Below are 20,079 nucleotides of genomic sequence, written 5' to 3' on the forward strand. Positions count from 1 at the left end.
AGAAGTGTCATTTTGACACAGGGATGGCAATCATACATTTTCCAGCACCATGTGGAGAAAATCCCTCAATAGTGTTTAGAAATTGTGAATGGCCAGCTAGACAACAGAAACATGGGGATGAGTAACAAACCAGTTTTGGACCTAATCTGCATTATGAAAACTGACAATTTCCCCAGATTATGACAAATCTTGCCTGGTCTTTATTCTGCAGACCTTGAACAAGCATATCATGAACTGGATCCAGAAAACATGTGATGTGATCAGTGTTATAGGGGCCAAGTGTGGCATGATGGTGCAGGACACCATTGTGTGTAATTGCAGCACAAATTGTAATGTTTTTGCCATGCCGTCAATGGACATTAACAATGTCCTTTGTTCTGCTTCTGGTTTTGCTGAGATTGAACTTCACTTCGTCCACATAAATATATTAATGTATGATGGCATGGGCATCTATCTCCAAAATTCTCTGTAAATGACAAAAGAATATGTTGTTCAGTATATGCACTACCCAATATCCTGATTTGGTAGGTGCAAGTCTGTCATATTGGAAAAAATGTTATATAGTCATATTCATGACTCGGTCATAGTTTCTTTCAAATGGGACCCTGTACAGCTGTTTAATACTCATTGTCAATCTCTGGAGGACACAGTGTATTGTTCCACAATGTATTCGCTCCATGTGAATGGGGCAAAAGTGAATAAAAGGCAATAATTAATAATATGCATTCACACAAATAACTTCTTATTTAAATGTTTTCGATATGTGTTGACACAAATAGTTTTATTTGAATGTTGTATTGATACAACATGACACGGAGTTGTTAGAAAAGAAATGCATAGTGACATCATTGCTTGACAACGTCAGGAACCGAAGAATCAGCTTTTTAAACTGGTTCATTGAGCCGGATTGTCGAAAAGAACCGGTTTGCAGAAATTATCGGACTTTGCATCGCTATTGACAGCCCCTGATGTAGACCAGCTGCGCTTGCATTCATTCACGTAAATTGTCAAGATGAGAGGTGACCCCTCCTGGAAGTGTGATTTTCATATATTTTGTAAGTTGCTTTAAAAAAAAGCATCTGCTAAATGACTAAATGTAAATGTAATATGGTGTAGTTTCTGATTACCAGACACTGACGCTAGAAGTGCTGGTGCTGCGTACCAGTTCGTACCGGCCCACTTTAAGCACTGCCGATCTGTCCATGGAGGTAGAAAAATATCACAATTGTACATTGTTCCACTCCAAGAGGAAGTAGACACATCACCTGTTCCTCCAGATGCACATGAGATTAAAAAAATGCCAAAAGCAGCCTGCCAAATTTGTGGGTTGGCTATGCCAATACAAGTCTTGGCTATGCATGTAAAGTCATGCTGTATTGATAGATTGATAGATAGTTCTGGAAGGGTAATGGAAATTATAAGAAACATTTAACTTCACTGTGTCCACAATGATTCATGACAGAAGATTAGAAATTATTTTTAATTTTTAAAATATATTTAATTAATTAATACATATATTTTCATTATAGTCCTGTCCTCATTCTACTACTTCTGCATTACCATCAGCAGAACCAACTTCAGGAGCCCGCTGACATATCACATGAAAAATACAGCCAGACAATTACTACCCAGCACAAACAGTTTGTTCAATAAAAATGAAGTAATTTCTGTGCTATCACTAAACGGAATTCTAAGAATTAACAATAAGTAGTTCACCCCATTTGATAAACAAACCAATAGTTTACCACCTCTTTCTGATGTGGATGATGTTTTTGAAGGACTAGACATAGTGGTCGTCATTTACTCCCGACATCTGAGGCGCTGAAGATGCAGTGGATTACATTTGTTTGTGAATGGAATGCGCCTCCCGTTCTACGTATATCCATGTATGTTCACGCAAATCATTCGTGATCCAGCTTCACTTACAGCAGAAGTGAGTGTGTATAAGGTGGTTTTTTTGTTTTTGTTTTTTTATGAATTTCTGCCATCACCTTTCCTAATAACCAAATGGGTTTGGTGCAAACAAGGATAAAAAGTACCCAAAAGTCCACAGCTAAACATACGGCTGGATCTTTAATTTTGTGGGTCTATTTTTCTGCTGGACGTCTTGTTTAGCTACATGGCATCTATAAAATTCTATAAAATATCAACAGATAAAAAATCTGAACCTGACTGCCTCTTCTTGTAATGGACCATGTTTGGATCTTCCATCAAGACAATGATCCAAAACAAACATCAAAACTAACACAAAAATGTGCCAGTGAGCACAAAATGAAGCTTCTGCCATGGCTGTCTCAGTTCCCTGACCTGAACCCTGCAGAAAATGAGTGGGGTGAACTGAAGAGAAGAAGCACCAACATGGAGCTGGGATTCTAAAGGATCTGGAGTTATGCCGGATGAAGGAATGGTCTCTGATGTCTTGTTAGGTGTTCTCCAAACTCATCAGACATTATAGGGAAAACTCAGAACTGTTATTTTGGGAAATGGACATTGCAATAATTAGGTGTCAATAACTGTGGCTATGTAAAACTAGAGGAAAGCATTTATCTCATGAGCAAATGACACAAAAGTGAAAAAGTAAGGAGGAGACTGTGTTATTCTTACAACTATTGTCAGAAAAGTCGGTAAACGTGACAACAGAACAACGCAATGGATTATCAAATCCACCAACATGCCCGAAATTAGTAAATAAAGACAACAGTAGAAGTGAAATATGGCATTATTTTGCACACAAAACAGATAATAAAGGTGAACAGACTGACCTTACTGCACCTGTATGCAAGCGTTGCTATAAGTTATGTTGCCACAGGAGGCACAGGAGTACATTTAAAACCTATCTGTAGTTTATCAGAGTGTTTTTCTTTGGAAAAATTTTACTTCACTACATTCCAAAGCATAATGTCATACTTTTTACTGCACTACATTTCATAAATAAAAGCTGTTGTTTGTTTTACCTTTAATACTTAAGAATATTAACAATGTAGTATTTTCTTGTAATCTCTGAATTACTTTTACTTGAGTAAAAGAAAAAAATAGATTTCTAATGTAATTAAGCATTAAAGGAATATGCCACTTTTTTTGAAAATACGCTCATTTTCCAGCAGTTGAGTTTTACCGTTTTCGAATCCATTCAGCCGATCTCAGTGCTTTTAGTATATTTTAGCATAGATCATTGAATCAGATCAGACCATTAGCATTTCACTCAAAAATGACTAAAAAGTTAAAAACTTGACTTTCTGTAGTTACATCGTGTACTAAGACTGACAGAAAATGAAAAGTTGTGATTTTCTAGGCTGATATGACTAGGAACTATACTCTCTTTCCGGCGTAATAATCAAGGAACTTTTCTGCCATACCATGGGTGCAGCAGGCGCAATGATATTACGCAGCGCCTGAAAATAGTCTCCCTGTTCAAAAAGGTGGTCATGTTGGTTATCTTGATGGAAGTTAGCCTATTTTCAATATGGTACGTAATATCATTGCACTAATGTTAACAAATAAAACCTTGTTAAGTGTTACCCAATCTAGATTTTAAACTAAAACCCAGTAAAGATGACTAAATAACAATTTAACCACTAAGATTTAAAATTGAATCTTAAAGTAATATTTTTAAATAAAATATTCTGATGCATTTTAAAGCTTAAGAAACTATTCAGGAAAGAAGAAGCTTCATTGCACTGACAGCTGACAGTTGAATTGGCCTTGCAACAGAAGAATATCTTGGTGTCACTTTATCACAGAGGACTGGAAAATGAAAACTCTTGCCTCTTGATGAACAACATACTGGTACTAACAGCAACATGGCTGAAAGAGGTTATTGCAAAATTCAACATTTCTGTAGACAACATTAAAGCAGTCTCTCATGACAGTAGATCAAAAGCATAGCCAGAATTGTCAGCTTTGTGTTTTGAACTGTAAAGACACAATAAACACCAAACTGGAGTGGCAGTCTTCTTAGCTAAACATGATCACAGCATCCAAAATGCAAATTAAAACCAGCTGAGATGTGTTGAAATCACTTGTACCCCACCTGATTGAAAACATAACTCAAACATAACAAACATCATTGCAGTTTTGTACAGCATATTGTGAAGCAAGGTTTAGCAGTTATGTGATGGATTGGTACATGCCCAAGTGAAAGTAACACAAACCAACTGTGCAAAAATAAATGAGTAAATAAATAAATAAATAAATATAAAAGCAAGGCTCATGAGTACACATTTGATATTTTATTTAATATTATCAAAAACACTTATATTTTGAAGTCAAATGTTTAATTTTGCACAACAAATAGTAAGTCATTACCTATTTATTGTTGCATTTGTTTATTTTTGTTTTTAAACAATCTGTGGCAAAAACAATGATTTAGTTTCATTGACAAAGCTGATGTGGTTTACTGCCTTCACTGCACAATCTTTCATTGGCAGTTATTTTCAGTGCACAACTAGATAACATCTTGTCTTCAAAAAGAATAAAACTCTGAATACATGTTTATCGTTTAAACGGTTTACTTCTGTTGTAAGCACATTTTCCAGCACGTTTGACATTTGTGTTTGAACAGGACTTTTATTTTGGTGTGGTGTGACGTCATGAGGCTGCGCTCCTGCATCTGTTGTGATTCAGCTGAAGAAAGGTTTGTGTTTAACTATCAACATTTTTGAGTCAACGCTAACAATATAAAAAAAGGCTTAATTAGCGCTCAGTGTGAGATGTGACGTGAATGCACGTTATTATTGAGGGTTAAACGCATCAGCAAATAAGTGAAAGAAAAGCTGCGTCTCCTGACATCGAGCATCATTCATTGTTAAATATAAATTCAATCGGTGGCAAATGATGATGGAAAAATCACCTGATAGAAACATTAGAGCGTTTTCATCTGAATATAGATTACAGCTGCTCTTTCTGTGAAAAAGATATCATTATACATGAATATTTTCGCTGTTCTTCTCTCTTCTGGCATGAGATGTGAACATATTTATGGTCATTAAAATTACATTCAAAGTAGCCCTGAACCACTTAACAGTTTTACTGGACTTAAACAAAGAAAACAACTTTTATATCTCTCAGTGTACATGGAGTGATTAAAAACCCTATTTTCCCCTCATTTTCAGACAGACCTTAATGAAAAACAAACAAACAAATAAAAAAAAGCCTTGCCTACGCCTGAAAACAAAACGGATATATTTGCATGACTTTCTAACAGTTAAAGATGAAGAACCATTATGCTCTGATGAAAACAGCACAAATATATTTGATGTTTGTTGTGGTGGATTGATTTGATCCATGATTGACATTAAGAGCTTCTTAAGAATAAACATCACATCTGTTATCTTGACTCACTGAACATGGATTACATTAGTGAGATTGTGTGAACTTAAATTGACATTTATTAAACTGCTTTGATTTGTTAGGTTATTTCAAGTCAGGTTTTGGACTTTAATGCCTGCTTTTCTTAGCATAAAAACATCCCCTGAAGCTTTAACTTGTCTTTGGCTACCTGAAACTAAGCAGAGTACTAGAAATCTTATAACAATTGGTAAATCTGATAAAAGACAGACAAATTCATCCAAGTAAAGAAAATTGTTTTATATATTTAAAAAATACAAATGTATCATCTCCTCTGCTGCTAAAGCTGTGTAAATGCAACAAGAACAACAAATAGCTTTTACAAACCAAATCTATAATAATAAAATCAGTGAAGTGCAATCTAAAAAGTGAATCCATAGGTCATTCAGTACCTAAACAAATGCACTGAAACTGTCTGTGTTTTTGTTTTAATTTGTAGTGCTTTTTTTGGATAATCAGCTCATTTAAGGCCATTAACTCTCACTGACTGATTCTCTTAGCAGTGCACTGACTATTGAACTAAAGAGCTGATTTGAATTGAGCTTTTTTTGTTTATTCACACTATTATAAAGATGGTGTTTATTAAAGAGGAGAGTGAAGATGTGAAGATTGAAGAGGAGAGTGAAGACATGAGGATTGAAAATGTGAAGTTTGAAGAAGTAAAACAAGAAGATACCGAGGAACAAACAGGTTGGTTTTCATTCTCATTTGATCCTTATTAAAATGTCAGTCTCTACAGAAATGAATGATATTTATGAAGAATGTCATGTGAGTGTCCTAATTTACTTGGTTTTCTTTGACATGTTGAGATCACATGACCAGGTAAATATTAAAGCTGCCTTTCAGTACAGCTGAGAACATCCTATTAATAACTTATTAATAACTCCAGTGATAGTACATAGGAGCCTCACTGTTAACTGCCCAATATCAACTAATGAATTGAAAACAATGAAAACCATTTATTCACTTAAAGGTGCAAAAGTGTTTTATAGATAATTTATATATTATGTGAAAGGTGCAGGACCAAGAAATGTTTGTCCAATCAAGCATTTTAATTAGCTGTCTTACCTGGCTGTCAACATATATTTGCATACCTCTGCCTACCCTGTTTGCACAAACAAAATACGTCATCAGCGCGTTCACAAACACTATGCCGACAGAGCGAGACTGGCAGACGAACGTCAAAAAACTGACATTCCTTCACAAACACTGATGACATTTAGTAACGTCTTCCTTCTCTTTAGTAACTTAATCATCCGATCCTTCATCTCTGGATGTAAAATAGTCCATGATAACTGTTACGTTCGGTAATACTGTGAGGAAAGGTTTGTGTTTTCTATTGGTCCTTGTTCTCATGGCCAGAGTCTAGGATTGGATGACTGCCGGATCGATCACCTATTACTGTGAGGACAACGCCTACTTCTGAGCCAATCCCCTACGCCTGCCTGCTTTAAGGATTCGGAAGTGACGCAAGACGGGAGAGCGCGGTTTTCCTTTGTGGAGCTCTCACTTGTTTGTCACGCTGTCCACCGAGAGTTCGGAATCTCTAGTGTTAATTAACTTTCATTTTCTACTTGTTGTATCTTTTTTCTGCTGTCTCGTTACCCGATTGTGCTGTGATGCGATTTTCGCTCTTGTAAAGAGTTGACAACGGGATTTATCTTTGGCTCATAGTGTTGAGACAAGGTTAGTATGTCACGTGACCTACACGATGCAACATGTAGAAATTCGCTTGTATAGAAACATCAGGGTAGGAGCGGAAGCTGCTGTTTGTATCTTTTTTTGTTTTAGTGAGCGTAGTTAGTTGGCGTTTAGGCTGAAGATTTTTTTTAACCATTGCTTTGCAATTGGAATCTTGAAGTGGGTAGCTATTAAAAATAAGTCATCTTTTCTACATTCTTCAATTACCTCAAACGAGGGATTATCGAGAAAACTTTGTAAATTAAAAGCCATGAACAAGCTTATTATCGCCACCTCATAATAAAACCCCTGTACTCTATGCAATACTTCCTCAACATTGCTTTAAGTGTCTGATGGAATCTCTCCAACATTCCCTGACTTTCAGGATGAAAAGCGCTAGATGTACGGTGCGTAATATTGAGCGTTTTAAAAACTTGTGAGCACAATTTAGAAAGAAAATTAGTTCCTTGATCAGACTGAACGACCTTTGGCAAACCAAACGTAGTGAAAAATTTTATTAAGGCTTTCACGACTGCCTTAGCTGTAATTTTACGCAGTGGAATAGCCTCTGGGTATCTAGTAGCGGTACACATAATTGTGAGTAAAAACTGGTTACCGGATTTGGACTTTGGTAGAGGCCCCACACAGTCTACCATGACGTGCTTAAAAGGTTCGCTCAACACCGGAATCGGGATCAAAGGAGCAGGTGGAATCACCTGATTAGGTTTACCCACATACTGACATACGTGACAAGTTTTACAGTACCGTATTACATCCCGCTTGAGACCGTGCCAAAAGAAATGCTGAAGGATGCGGTTGTAGGTCTTGGTTATCCCTAAATGTCCTGCTAACGTGTGATCATGGGCCAGGGACAAAACCTGCGGACGAAAGATAGTAGGGACTACCACCTGATAAACAAAGTTCCACTCACTCTCAGTAGAATTACTTTTACGCCACTTTCGCATAAGTAACCCATCTTTAACCAAGAATGAAACGTTATCGAATTCGGCGTTCTCAGCCAGTTTGAAACATTTTACCAATGAAGGATCATTATTTTGAGCTTCAACAAGTTTCTCACGTGTTACCGTTAATGGTAAAGAGTCGCTCCCTACAACTTCCTTAGCCTCAGTGTCGCCGAGCTTGGTTACTGCAACATCTCCAGATACACCATCTGCACAAAGGAAAGTGTCAGATAAAAATATATCATTGTGTTCTTTAGCTTGGGCACGTGTAACAACACATGCCGGAAATGCATTAGGATATTTCTGAAACAGCTCATCTTCTTTAAACTGGGTTAGTGGAAAGTCAATTACTTCTAGTGAGGGTATTATTTTCTCACCGGCTAAGTCATTTCCTAAAATGAAAGACACCCCTTTCACTGGCAACACAGGACGTACTCCTACCTCCACAAAATCCGTGACCAAATCAGATTGAAAATGAATGCGGTGTATGGGCACTTTCATAACCTCCATACTAAAACTTTGAACTAACCTACTAAAACCAACAGAAGATTTCTCTGAAAAAGGCAAGACATCTGCAAAAACAAATTGTTTCATTGTTTAGGGCACTGACATCACTAAGATTGAGCAGACTGAGACAAGCAAAATCGGTTAAGTTAGCAGCTGCAGCACTTTAGACAGCGTTGTTGTGCTCCACCATCTCACCATACTAAAACATAAATAAAAAAAAATAATTCTTTGGTGCTGTTTTAACAGGACTGGGAAAGTGAATTGTTTATTCAGGATCTTTGTTCTGTGTATCCTTGTGGTGAGTGTTGTGCATCGAGGCATGCATGGAATATTTTTCTCAAATAAATCTTGTTTGGCTGTGAGACTGATGGCCTGATGGCTATCATTCAAATGGAAACCATTAGCAAACATCTACATGTGCAGCAAAGTGGTTTTTGCCCTTGAACTGGGAAAGGAATGTTTAAACTTTGTCTCTGACAATAACTGAAATGCTCACTTCCAAAAAGGAGAAATTCAAAGATTAACATATACTCACCCCATTGTCATCCAAGATGTTCATGTCTTTTTTTCTTTCTTCAGTAATAAAAAAAAATTGTTTTGAGGAAAATATTTTAGCATTTTTCTTCATATAATGGACTGATATGGTGCCCCGAGTTTAAACTTCCAAAATGTAGTTTAAATGCAGCTTCAAATGATCCCAAATGCGGTTGTAAATGATCCCAGCTGAGGAAGAAGGGTCTTATCTAGCTAAATGATCGGTTATTTTCATTTAAAAAAATACAATTTAAATATTTTTTTGTTCTCAAACGCTCGTCTTGTCTTGCTCTCCTTGAACTCTGTATTCTGGCTCAAGACAGTTAGTGTATGTCGAAAAACTCCAATCGTATTTTCTCCCTGAACTTCAAAAATAATTTCAAAATCATCCTACATCGCTGTAAAAGTACTAACTCAGTCTTTGCAAAGTAAACATGCAAAGAAGATCAAAAACCTTTAACAAAAAAGGTAAAACAGTGATATAGGGCAATTTTAATGTTGAGGGAAAACATGAGATGGGGGGTTTTCGACATACATGAACCGGAACAAAAACAGTTCAGGCAGAGTAAGACAAGATGAGCGTTTGACATTAAAAGGTATATAAATTGTATTATTTTTTATGAAAATAACCACTCATTATGCTAGAGGAGACCCTTCTTTCTTCTTCTTTTACAACCCCATTTGGGATCATTTTAAGCCACATTTAAACTACATTTTGGAAGTTCAAAATTGTTGCACCATATCAGTCCATTATATGGAGAAAAATCCTGAAATGTTTTCCTCAAAAAACATGATTTCTTGACAACTGAAGAAAGAAAGACATGAACATCTTGGATGACAAGGGGGTGAGTACATTATATGTGAATCTTTGTTTTGGAAGTGGACTTTAATTCAGCTCAATCATCTTTTTTCTCTACTTTTATTAATAAGTCCAAAAACAGGCCTAGAACATTATTTACTACGATTAAAAAGTTAACTCAGCCTCCCGTGCAGAGGGCTCTGATCTAATGTATGGTGCTTTCTTGAACTTTTTTCAGAGTAAAACATCTCATACCTGTCAACACCCTACCTTGGTTCCCACTAGAGGGTGACACGGGAGTGAATTTTCAAACCTCTCCTGTCCCACTCCCACAAAAAAAATCCCGTCCCATCCCAATCCCATAAAAAAACTGGGGGGAAATTCCAACCCGTCCCAATCCCAGAAGAATGACTCCCATTCCCTCCCACTCCCGTGTTGTTGTTGTTTTTTTTGTCTGGAATCTGTCAGTTACAGTAAAAAAAAATACAGTACAGATCAGCATGCCCAGCTTAGCTGAATAAAAATGTAATTTGTTATTTTATTGAAATGAAAGTCATCTTAACAATGCACAGTGTGTTTCATGTTGAATTTTATGCAAATCATCCATCCATCCATACGCACACACACACACACACACGCTCGCACGCACATGCACACGCACACGAACATTATATAACACACATTATAATTTTCACTGAGTTTCTATTACGATGGAGTCCCACTGTTGCTATGCAAGAACAAGAGAGTGTCCACACATTCTGGACTGAGACTGGTGCGCCTCTCTTCAATTAATCTTCCAGCAACACTGAAGCTCCTCTCTGACGGGGTACTTGTTGCTGGGATTGCCAGCAACTTCCTGGCAACTGGCACCAGCCCACCTGACATCTCCTGCCAGAAGTTGAGAAGGGACTGACCGGTTATCTTTGTAGGCTTGTTCATATATTTCAGCACCAACTCGCGGCTCCATGACTCATTAGTGTTACCAGGGTCCTCCCTCTCCTCCTCCTGCACACAGCTTGAGAAGAAACTGTGCACCTCTGTGCCTGTGGCCACTAGGTGCGGTGGATCTTCTGAGAAAAAAGAAAGATTCTTATGGTACAATCGAGGTTGCGATATAGGCATAATGCTTTATATAGTGCTAAATACTCGTCTTTTATTGATGGAGGTAATATACAACTTGTAGGTAGGTACTGACTGAGTGTGTGTGTGTGTGTGTGTGTGTGTGTGTGTGTGTGTGTGTGTGCGTGTGCGTGTGCGCGCACACACTGTGTGGCTTTCCATAAATGAGAGAGAACATTTTGTAGTTATTTTTGAAATTTGCACTGTCTATTCTTAGTACTACGCTATGAGTTACCCTGTTGGACACTGGTTCTCTCCTCTATCCCTACTCTTTCTGCGATTCCTGCCAGAGCGTTGATAACCTCTTCATATTCCTCAGCATTGAGAGTTTTTCTTAAGAAACACCTCAGGCTAGGAGAGAGTGCTGTGGCTATCTTGTGGTAGAGGTGGATTTTGAATTTCAGTTCCACTGCCTGGCCTAATATCCTTTTCAGCTAGGAGGAGGAAAAATAAAATTACATTTACACAACTTTGTTATTGGATAATGGCCATCTTCTGTTAGTTACCAGAATGACCAACAAAACAATTAAAATGAGGACTGTATTATATTACCTCTTTAACAATAACACTGTCTCCATCCTGATGCAACAAACCCCGTAGCAGGGTTGCCTTGGTTGGGAAGACCAGATGAAGAGTAGGTGTCTGATCAGTGGAGAGGTGCCTGGTAGCCTCATCAAAAGGTTCCAGAAGGCGGATAATGTCTTCAAGAAGGTCTGGGTCTATGCCGTTGACATAACGGAGTTCATTTCGATGAAGCAGGACCTCATGCAGCTTACCAGACAGCAGAGCATCCCTTACGGATTGCAGCATTGCAAGTCTGGTATTCCACCGCGTTTCCACAGCTTGCTTAAGTGATCTGTCTAGTGCTTTTTGTAATCTGAAATTCAAGAAAGAGACAATGTACATGAAGTAAGGTGATGAAATCTCAGGTCAGTTTGCTGACAGATTAAAATATTTGTTAGTTTACAATTGTTTGTTAAAAAAGTTTAACAGCAGAACAGTTGAGTCAAAATAGCTTGCTGAACAAGAAAATGTATTAATTACAGCAGTTGATTTTATGGCAACACTTTACAATTAGGTGTCATTTGTTAACATTAGTATCAGTAATATATTAACTAACATGAGCAAACAATGAACAATACATTTATTGCACTATTTATTCATCTTTGTTAACGTTAATAAAATACAGTCGCTCATTGTTAGTTCATGTTAGTTCACAGTGCATTAATGTTAAACAACTTTTGGTTTTAATAATGCATCAGTAAATGTTGAAATTAACATTAAGATTAATAAATGCTGTAGAAGTATTGTTCATTCTTAGTTCATGTTAACTAAAGTTCTTAACTAATGAACCTTATTGTAAAGTGTTACAGATTTTATTTACTACAATTTACAATAAACTGTATAAACACCTGCAAACTACACCAAACAGGCATGACAAGACTATAAAATATCTTACCCTGCTCTTTTGAAGTGTGTTACCAGAGTCTTCACATCCCGAAACAGGTGGATGACGGGGCGGTGCTGTGGGTTCTCCACGTCCAAATGATCAAATGTGTATTTAAGAATCAGGTTAATGTTATGGCCTGCACAGGACAGTCTAGTGTAATCCTTGAAAGCTGCGACCACATTTGAACCATTGTCGGTCACTACAATAATATCCTTGCTCAAGATGCCAAACTCCTATATGTTAGGATAGATTAAAAAAAATAAATAAAATAAAAATAAAACATAAAAAAAAAATAATCCAAACACAAATAAATTGAACATAATGATTACTTTGCAAGTAAATTATTGTTAAAGCTTGAACTAGTCAGAACCGGTAACAAGAAATATAAGAGACACTGAATAGAATAGTACCATATTACTTGGACAAGCCAATAAATACAGTATAATGCCATTAAGCATATGTACTACGCATATATGTAACACAGGAAGAGACTGGGGTTAAAAGACAGATACCTGAAGGATGGACTCCACAGTCCTTCTGATATTTTCATGGTTTTTGACACCCATAATCTCCCTTGTAGCCAGGACCCGGTTCACCAATTTCCATTCAAGGACATAATGAACTGTAACCGTTATGTAGTCTGTGTTTGTTCTTTCTTCTGCCCATAGGTCAGTTGTAACAACGCAGTGTGAGCACTAAAGGAATAGAATATCATGTAAATGTTATTTCAGGCTTTGCAGGATCTTACATTAACAGATAACCATTTGACCATGTTTTTAATTTACAATCCTATAAAAGTAGGCTCTAAAAATGGCTAAAAACAACAACAACAAAAAAAAACATTAACATCAGTGCTGCACGATTATGACAAAAATCATAATTGTCAATTATTACCTTGAAATTGTAATTGTAATTATTAATTACGATTATCACAATTTACACTGAATGTTTTGAATAGCTTTGAAGCTAAGCTATTTTTTTCATTGTTTGAAGCAATTGCATGCCACATTTTTATATATAGTTTCTTCTTTAAATATAAAAGTTAAAAGTAAAATATAAAAAATATATATATATTCTTTAAATATAAAATAATAAAAAAAAAAAACAATTGGGGGGGGGGGTTAACATTAAACATAAAAAGGAAGCAGTGTACCCAGGCCTACCTGTTGTAGTTCGTGAATAACTTGTTTCTTTACTTTTTCCTATTCGTCTTCAACATGGCGAGAAACAGTGTGTGCACTCGGTAGCACATCTTCGACCTCGGCGCTGCTTCCATATTTAGCCCCGATACTGATGAGCTCTTTAGCCACTTCAATGAACCCTCTTCCCTCAACAAGAGCGAACGGTCTTAGATCCTGGCTGCACATACGAGCCATCACATCTGTGACTTTTGACTTTACAGTGGCTGGCACCTTACGTTTCATGAAGGAAGAAATTGTCGGTTGCCTCGAGAGGGCTGCTTTGCATGTGTGACGCTGAAGGCCACTCGTGCCCGAGTCTGAATAGTACTTAATCAGTTGTCTACAAGTCTCGCAGCTGGCATATGGCGTTTTCACGCCATCTTTCTCAACGCGTAAAAATTTTTTAGTTATTTCAGACCGCCCAGAAATATCCGTGAGCACAACTGACGTATTATTTTCAGACAGTAGTCGTTGCAGCGTAGCTTTCACGTCTGCCTCCATTTTGGTTATGATTTTCGCGGCTAAAAAGTGTGTGAAGAAGCCTACTTCTTCTCTACCATTATTGGTGGTTGGCACTATCGCCACCAACTGTTACGGGTGTGTGGAGCACGCCATTCACTTAACCGGCTACACCAAAGCAAACCGGGGGAGAGCATAAAGAGACAGGACAACTAGTACTGAATTCAAAATTAGTTTATTTATTTAAAAGGTATATTTCTGTATAAAGTTATCATAGTGTTATTACGATTCCCGGTTCCGCCCACTCCCGCTTACATTTTTTCCAGTCCCGTCCCAATCACGTTATTAATAGTGATTTTGTTTCCCCGTGACCCGCGGGATTCCCGAAAAAATATCAGCCTCTAGTTCCCACTACTGAACTTCTCTCTTTATGCCATAATCACAACTTCTCTACTTTTGACTTTATTGTCCCCACAGTGGTTGATGAGGTAATCAGGCTGTGTAATTCCTCTACTGGTTTTCTTGATCCTGTACCTACCTCTTTACTAAAGAATTACCTGCCCGCTTTGTCACTACCCATCACTCACTTCATTAATACGTCATTGTTAACTGGAACTGTACACGCTAAGCTTAAGATGCTGCTCTCACCCCAGTTTTTAAAAAGCATGGTCTTGATTCTTCAAACTTATGTTTTCTTTCTGAGTTATTAGAAAATGTTGTTGCCTCCCAGTTACAGGCCTACTTAACAACACACAACCTTTATGAGCCTTTCCAGTCTGGCATTCGTCCATTACACAGTACTGAAACTGCCCTGGTTAAGGGCCCTCTCCTTTTCACTATTTATATGCTACCAATTGGTCGAATAATCAAACGCTATGGGTTTAACTTCCACTGTTATGCAGATGACATTCAGATTTATTTTAGCACACCTTCCACCTCAGTGTTTCCTGTGCCTGCTTTAACAAATCACATCAAAGATCTCAAACTTTGGCTGGAGGCAAAATTACCTTAATTAAGCTCTGATAAAACTGAGGTTATTCTGATTGGCTCTAAAGCTGTTGTATCAAAGCTTTCTGGTCAACTGGTGGATCTGGATGGTGATCTGATTATGCTTTCCACAGCAGTTAGTAATCTTGGTGTTTTAATTGACTCTTTCATTTAACGATCACGTTGGTAAAGTAGTAAAGACGGCTTCTTTCCACCTACGTAATATCTCTCGTATTCTATCCTCTCTCAGTAAGCAGGATGCTGAAACTGTTATTCATGCCTTTGTCACATCTCAACTAGATTACTGTAATTCACTTCTTTATGGCCTGTCAGCTAAAAATATCAAAAGACTACAATATGCTCAAAATTCTGCTACTTGTTTGATTACCCAAAAAAGTAAGAATGATCACATTACCTCAGTCCTCTATCACTTCACTGGCTTTGGGTTTCTTTGCACATTAACTACAAAATATTACTTCTCACCTATAAAGCTCTCCATAACCTTACTCCCACAAATTTATCTGACTTACTTCTCCCCTATGTTCCTGCATATTCCTTACGTTCTTCTAGTGGAAGGATTGTTATTCACCCCTAAGTTTCATCTGGTGACTCTGGAAGCTAGGGCTTTCAGTGTTGTGGCCCCCAGATTGTGGAATGCTCTTCCCCAAAACATCCGTCAAGCATCCTCCATTCTCTCCTTTAAAAAACCCTTAAAAACACTTTTTTTCCTGAGTATTATTCTTCAGTTCTCAGTCTGTAAATTGTACCCTGTCATGGATGTTTATCTTCATTCTGTATGTACCCCTTAATGTAACTTTGTAAGTAGTCTCTGTACAGTGTTACTTTCAGCTCTTGGTTTGTGTTCTGGCCTCTAGTATTGATGTAATTTGTTTCTGTCTCTTAAAATTTACTTATAAAGCAACCTCATGTGTGGAAAGGCACTATATAAATAAAAATTATTATTATTATTATTATTATTATTATTATTATTAATATTATTGATACTGTCCATTGGGGTCAGGGAAACTATCTTGAATTGTCCATATGCAGCAACTGGGAATAACTACCCTGTGACCCTGTCCCAGTGCCCCATATTGCCACACAACAAATTGACGTAAGCAGCATAACGGAACTGCCTGTTGCTTTCCCCAGCCTCCACAGCATCAGAAACGGCTTGTGTAACCCCTCTCCCCGGGTCCTACTTGCTCTGAGCGGTTCCAGGTCTCCAGCATGGGAGGTGGGCGCACTAACGAGGCTAAAGACAGTCAGTCGCTAGTGCGCCTCTTGAGATCAGGGGAGTGAGGTTTACCTGCACAGCACCTACAAGCTGGCCTCTGTTACACTCTCATATCAGTCCATATCTGTCTGGCTAAGCGTAGTACCCCCTCTTGTAAAATATAGGCCTCCATATGGGGGAGTCTGGAGATGCAGTGCTGCTGTTGTTGCCCACAACACTTGCGTCAGATGACATCTCTCTGCTGTTAGTGCAGGCACACCAGCTAGGCTGTCCAGATTGAGGACAGCCAGCTGGAGGAGCATCTGAAGCTGTGAGATGCATAATGTCAAACATCTGACTGGGGTCCTGGGCCAGACAAATCTCCAGAATGTGACTGCACTGTTGTAAACTCATTCGTCGAATTCTGACCTGTAAGGCAAAATACAACTTAAAGTAATTTATTTAGTTTTTAATGAATACAGCTTAGTTTTATAAGAGAAATTGTGTGTACACAGTGCATGATAGGTACAAAAGCTAAAATACAAGTATGAATGCTTACGAATTGAGACATGCTGTTGTTACTTTTGAGTATTTACAGCTGTTAAAACTGGATGGAGTTGAAGGCATAGATAAGCTGTCATGTGACATACGTGGTGCATATTTAGGTTGACTTTGTTGTTTAGACACACTAGGCTAGGGATTTGTGCCGCCTTCTGTATTTTCTGTTTGGTTAGTTAGTGTAGGTGAGTTACGACATCTCAGAACAAGTTTTTTCGTTTTCACAGTTTTCTTTAGTTTAGGATTAGGCCAAAATGAGTAAGACTTCTTTTGGTTTTGTTGTTTACTTTTTCTTTGGCACAATCCAGGTTACCTTCATTCTCCCCAGTTCACCAACATTGTAAAGCGGATGGTGTGTTTAGTTTTCTTTCAGAACAGATTTCTTTTTTTCTATTTTTAAAAAAATAATTTCTTTATTTTCACATATATATATATATATATATATATATATATATATATATATATATATATATATATATATATATATATATATATATTTTGTAAGTGTAAATAAGTGTCACAGTGTTTAACAAAAAAAAATTGCTTGATTTTGACTCCAGTTTTGGTTACTCTCATTCACACATGGAGTGTAAGGTTGGCAATGGTCCAAATTGGTCCGATGTTTCCCTTCTCCGTCCCTAGACATTTAACGACCCATGAAGGGTCGTAACAAAAAAAAAAAAACACCTCATAAGTTGCTTGAATAAGGGGCTTTCCTTGCCATTAAGGCTTGGGTAACCCCTTATTTACACTGCACATGTCTGCGGAGCTGATTGCGGCTACTCTAGTCAGTGTTTGTGTTTTTACCAGGTGTGCCCGGGTTCATTTCAGTTTCTCTCTGTGCTGCTTCTTTGAAGATAGATCCCTACATCTCCTACAATTTAAAATTGAAGGCTAGTGTGGTGAATGCGTAAACCTACCAAAATCCATTGTCATGACTTATAGCGAGAGGAAAAGTGTACGTTTTAGTTGCATAACGTCGATTAATGGAAACACCGTCATTTTCCAACAGCTTTTGTAATCGACATATCTAAAATTTCACAAATTTTTTTGTGCAAATATGTAATGGAAATGCACCTACTGACCACTTCCTCAGCTATACCATAGCAAGCAAAGAGGCCTTCAGATTGCAGGAGAGCAAACTTATTTTTAAGTTTAAAAAAATGCAAACTTATTCTCTATGTATAGATCTTTTATGCAAGGTCCCTTGAAGAGTCCATTTCCTCTCAACGTTAAGAAAATTGGTTACATAATATTGTTGTGTTAATGGAGACTTTAGGTAATTTTAAAAATTTCAGTCTGATTTAAAATCTCCAAGGAATTTCTCAACAAAATTTTTGCTCACCAGATTGCTAACAGATCTGCTTTCTGTGAAGAGTAGAGCTGGGAGAAAGGACCTTGGCACTGACAAAACCTCTGCTCAAACCCATAATGGAAAGGTCTCAGGTCGTAAGGGGTCTCTTCAATTATTAATCTTGGTGTACTTGACCCAAATTTGACAATCTTGTTCCTGAGTTGGAATTATCAATGAGAGTTATTTTGCATTAGTGCTGCAAGTTGTTCAAAGCATGTTAAGGAGTTGGTTGGCTAGGCTGACTTCAGGCTAGCTGGTGCTGTTATCTGATTTATGATCATCCATGTTGTCCTTGGCCTCATTTGCCCTTTTTCCACCAGCAGGCACTGGGTGCTTGTTCAGAGCTAGTGCTGTTGCCAGTTCTGAGTTGGTTTGACTGATGAGCCTTCTAAGAACCAACTTGCTTTTCCACGGGCTAGAGAGTCACCACAGAGCCAGACTTGTTCGAGATGCGGTGGCGCCGCACAGACCAACCAGTGCATGACACCAAAGCACAGTGAGAGTGACTGGAGAGCAGACGAGTCTTTAAGCTTTTAAATCTCTCCAGCTTTACGACCAGTCCGCGCAGCGCTGACACATCCCGAACAAGCCTAATATTAACAATGATTTTGCAAACCTACATTAACATCCAAAGATGTTTGTGTTTAGCTGCTCTTTCGAAACAAAGCCTGTTCAAGTTTCTGTTCATCTTGTTGGTCACGGTAACCCTGCCATCAGCCCCTGTAGCAAGCGGTTCTTACTTCTAGACCAGAAATATTTTGGTGCTACTTACAAACCACTTTTCCTGGTTCTGTGCTGGTGCTTTGGATGTCGAATAAAGAACCAATTTGAAAGTAGGCTCTGTCTCCAAACCAGCACTCGAACTGCCTTGGTGGAAAAAGGGGAATTTGTGGAATTTCGGATCCTCATGTTTCAATAATGTTCTGAACGAATCTAAAATTGTCTGATTCGCCCCGATATGCTACATCATACTGACCAAAAGAATGTTGTGCTGAAATTGATGCTGGAAAATAAACCATCTCTCCTTTGGCAAAGCATTTGATAATTGCCAGGTTGAAAGTTTTAAAGCAAAGAGTTTCTAGGATTGCAGAAAATGCATGTTTTCAGTACATTTTCATGCTTTATCTTGGTTTTAGTGTCTGTTTCTTTCTGCCATTAAACTGCTTTTGTATTTGTTTTTGTTTTTTCACTTTAGACCTGATTGAGGAGAGTCAAGAGTTGAAGGATATAGAAGAGAAAGAGCAGAATGAGAAAGATCATGATTTCAAAATGGGAGAAAAATCCACACAGGCTAAAAAGTGCTTCTCACGAAAAAGAGTCCAGAAGATTGAATGTAAGGATCTTTTTACCTGCCATCAGTGTGGAAAGAGTTTCAGTCGAAAAGAAAGCCTTAAATTTCATATAAGAGTTCACACTGGAGAGAAGCCCTACACCTGCCAACAGTGTGGAAAGAGTTTTGCTCGAAAAAGAATCCTTGCAGTCCACATGAGAATTCACACTGGAGAAAAACCTTATACTTGCTCTCAATGTGGACAGTGTTTTACACAGAAAAACAACCTTAATTCCCATATGAGAATTCACAGTGGAGAGAGCTTGTTCACCTGCCAACAGTGTGGAAAGAATTTTGCCCAAAAACAAAACCTTGAAGTCCACATGACAATACACGCTGGAGAGAGACCTTTTATCTGTAATCAGTGTGGAAAGAGTTTCAGTCGAAAAGGAAACCTTGAGGTCCACATGAGGATTCACACTGGAGAGAAACCTTACACCTGCCAACAGTGTGGAAAGAGTTTCACTGTCAAAGAAACCCTTAAACTTCACATGAGAATTCACACTGGAGAGAAGCCTTACACCTGTCAACAGTGTGGAAGGACCTTCGTTCGAAATGGAAACCTTAAGGTCCACATGAGGATTCACACTGGAGAGA

The 20,079-nt window shown here is 37.9% G+C and overlaps 1 protein-coding gene across 1 annotated transcript; it reads left to right on the top strand.

Moving 5' to 3' along the window:
* Nucleotides 1-4,558: 4,558 nt before the first annotated feature.
* On the top strand, nucleotides 4,559-20,078 carry LOC127161434 (gastrula zinc finger protein XlCGF7.1-like; the record flags this gene model as incomplete). The annotated part of the gene is made up of 3 exons (XM_051104206.1): nucleotides 4,559-4,633; nucleotides 5,919-6,036; nucleotides 19,348-20,078. Coding segments are annotated over exons 2-3 (849 nt in total), but the record flags the coding sequence as incomplete, so codon positions are not given.
* Between the last annotated feature and the right edge of the window lies 1 nt (nucleotide 20,079).

The sequence above is a fragment of the Labeo rohita genome, unplaced genomic scaffold, assembly GCF_022985175.1.
Source record: "Labeo rohita strain BAU-BD-2019 unplaced genomic scaffold, IGBB_LRoh.1.0 scaffold_65, whole genome shotgun sequence".
NCBI lineage: Eukaryota > Metazoa > Chordata > Actinopteri > Cypriniformes > Cyprinidae > Labeo > Labeo rohita.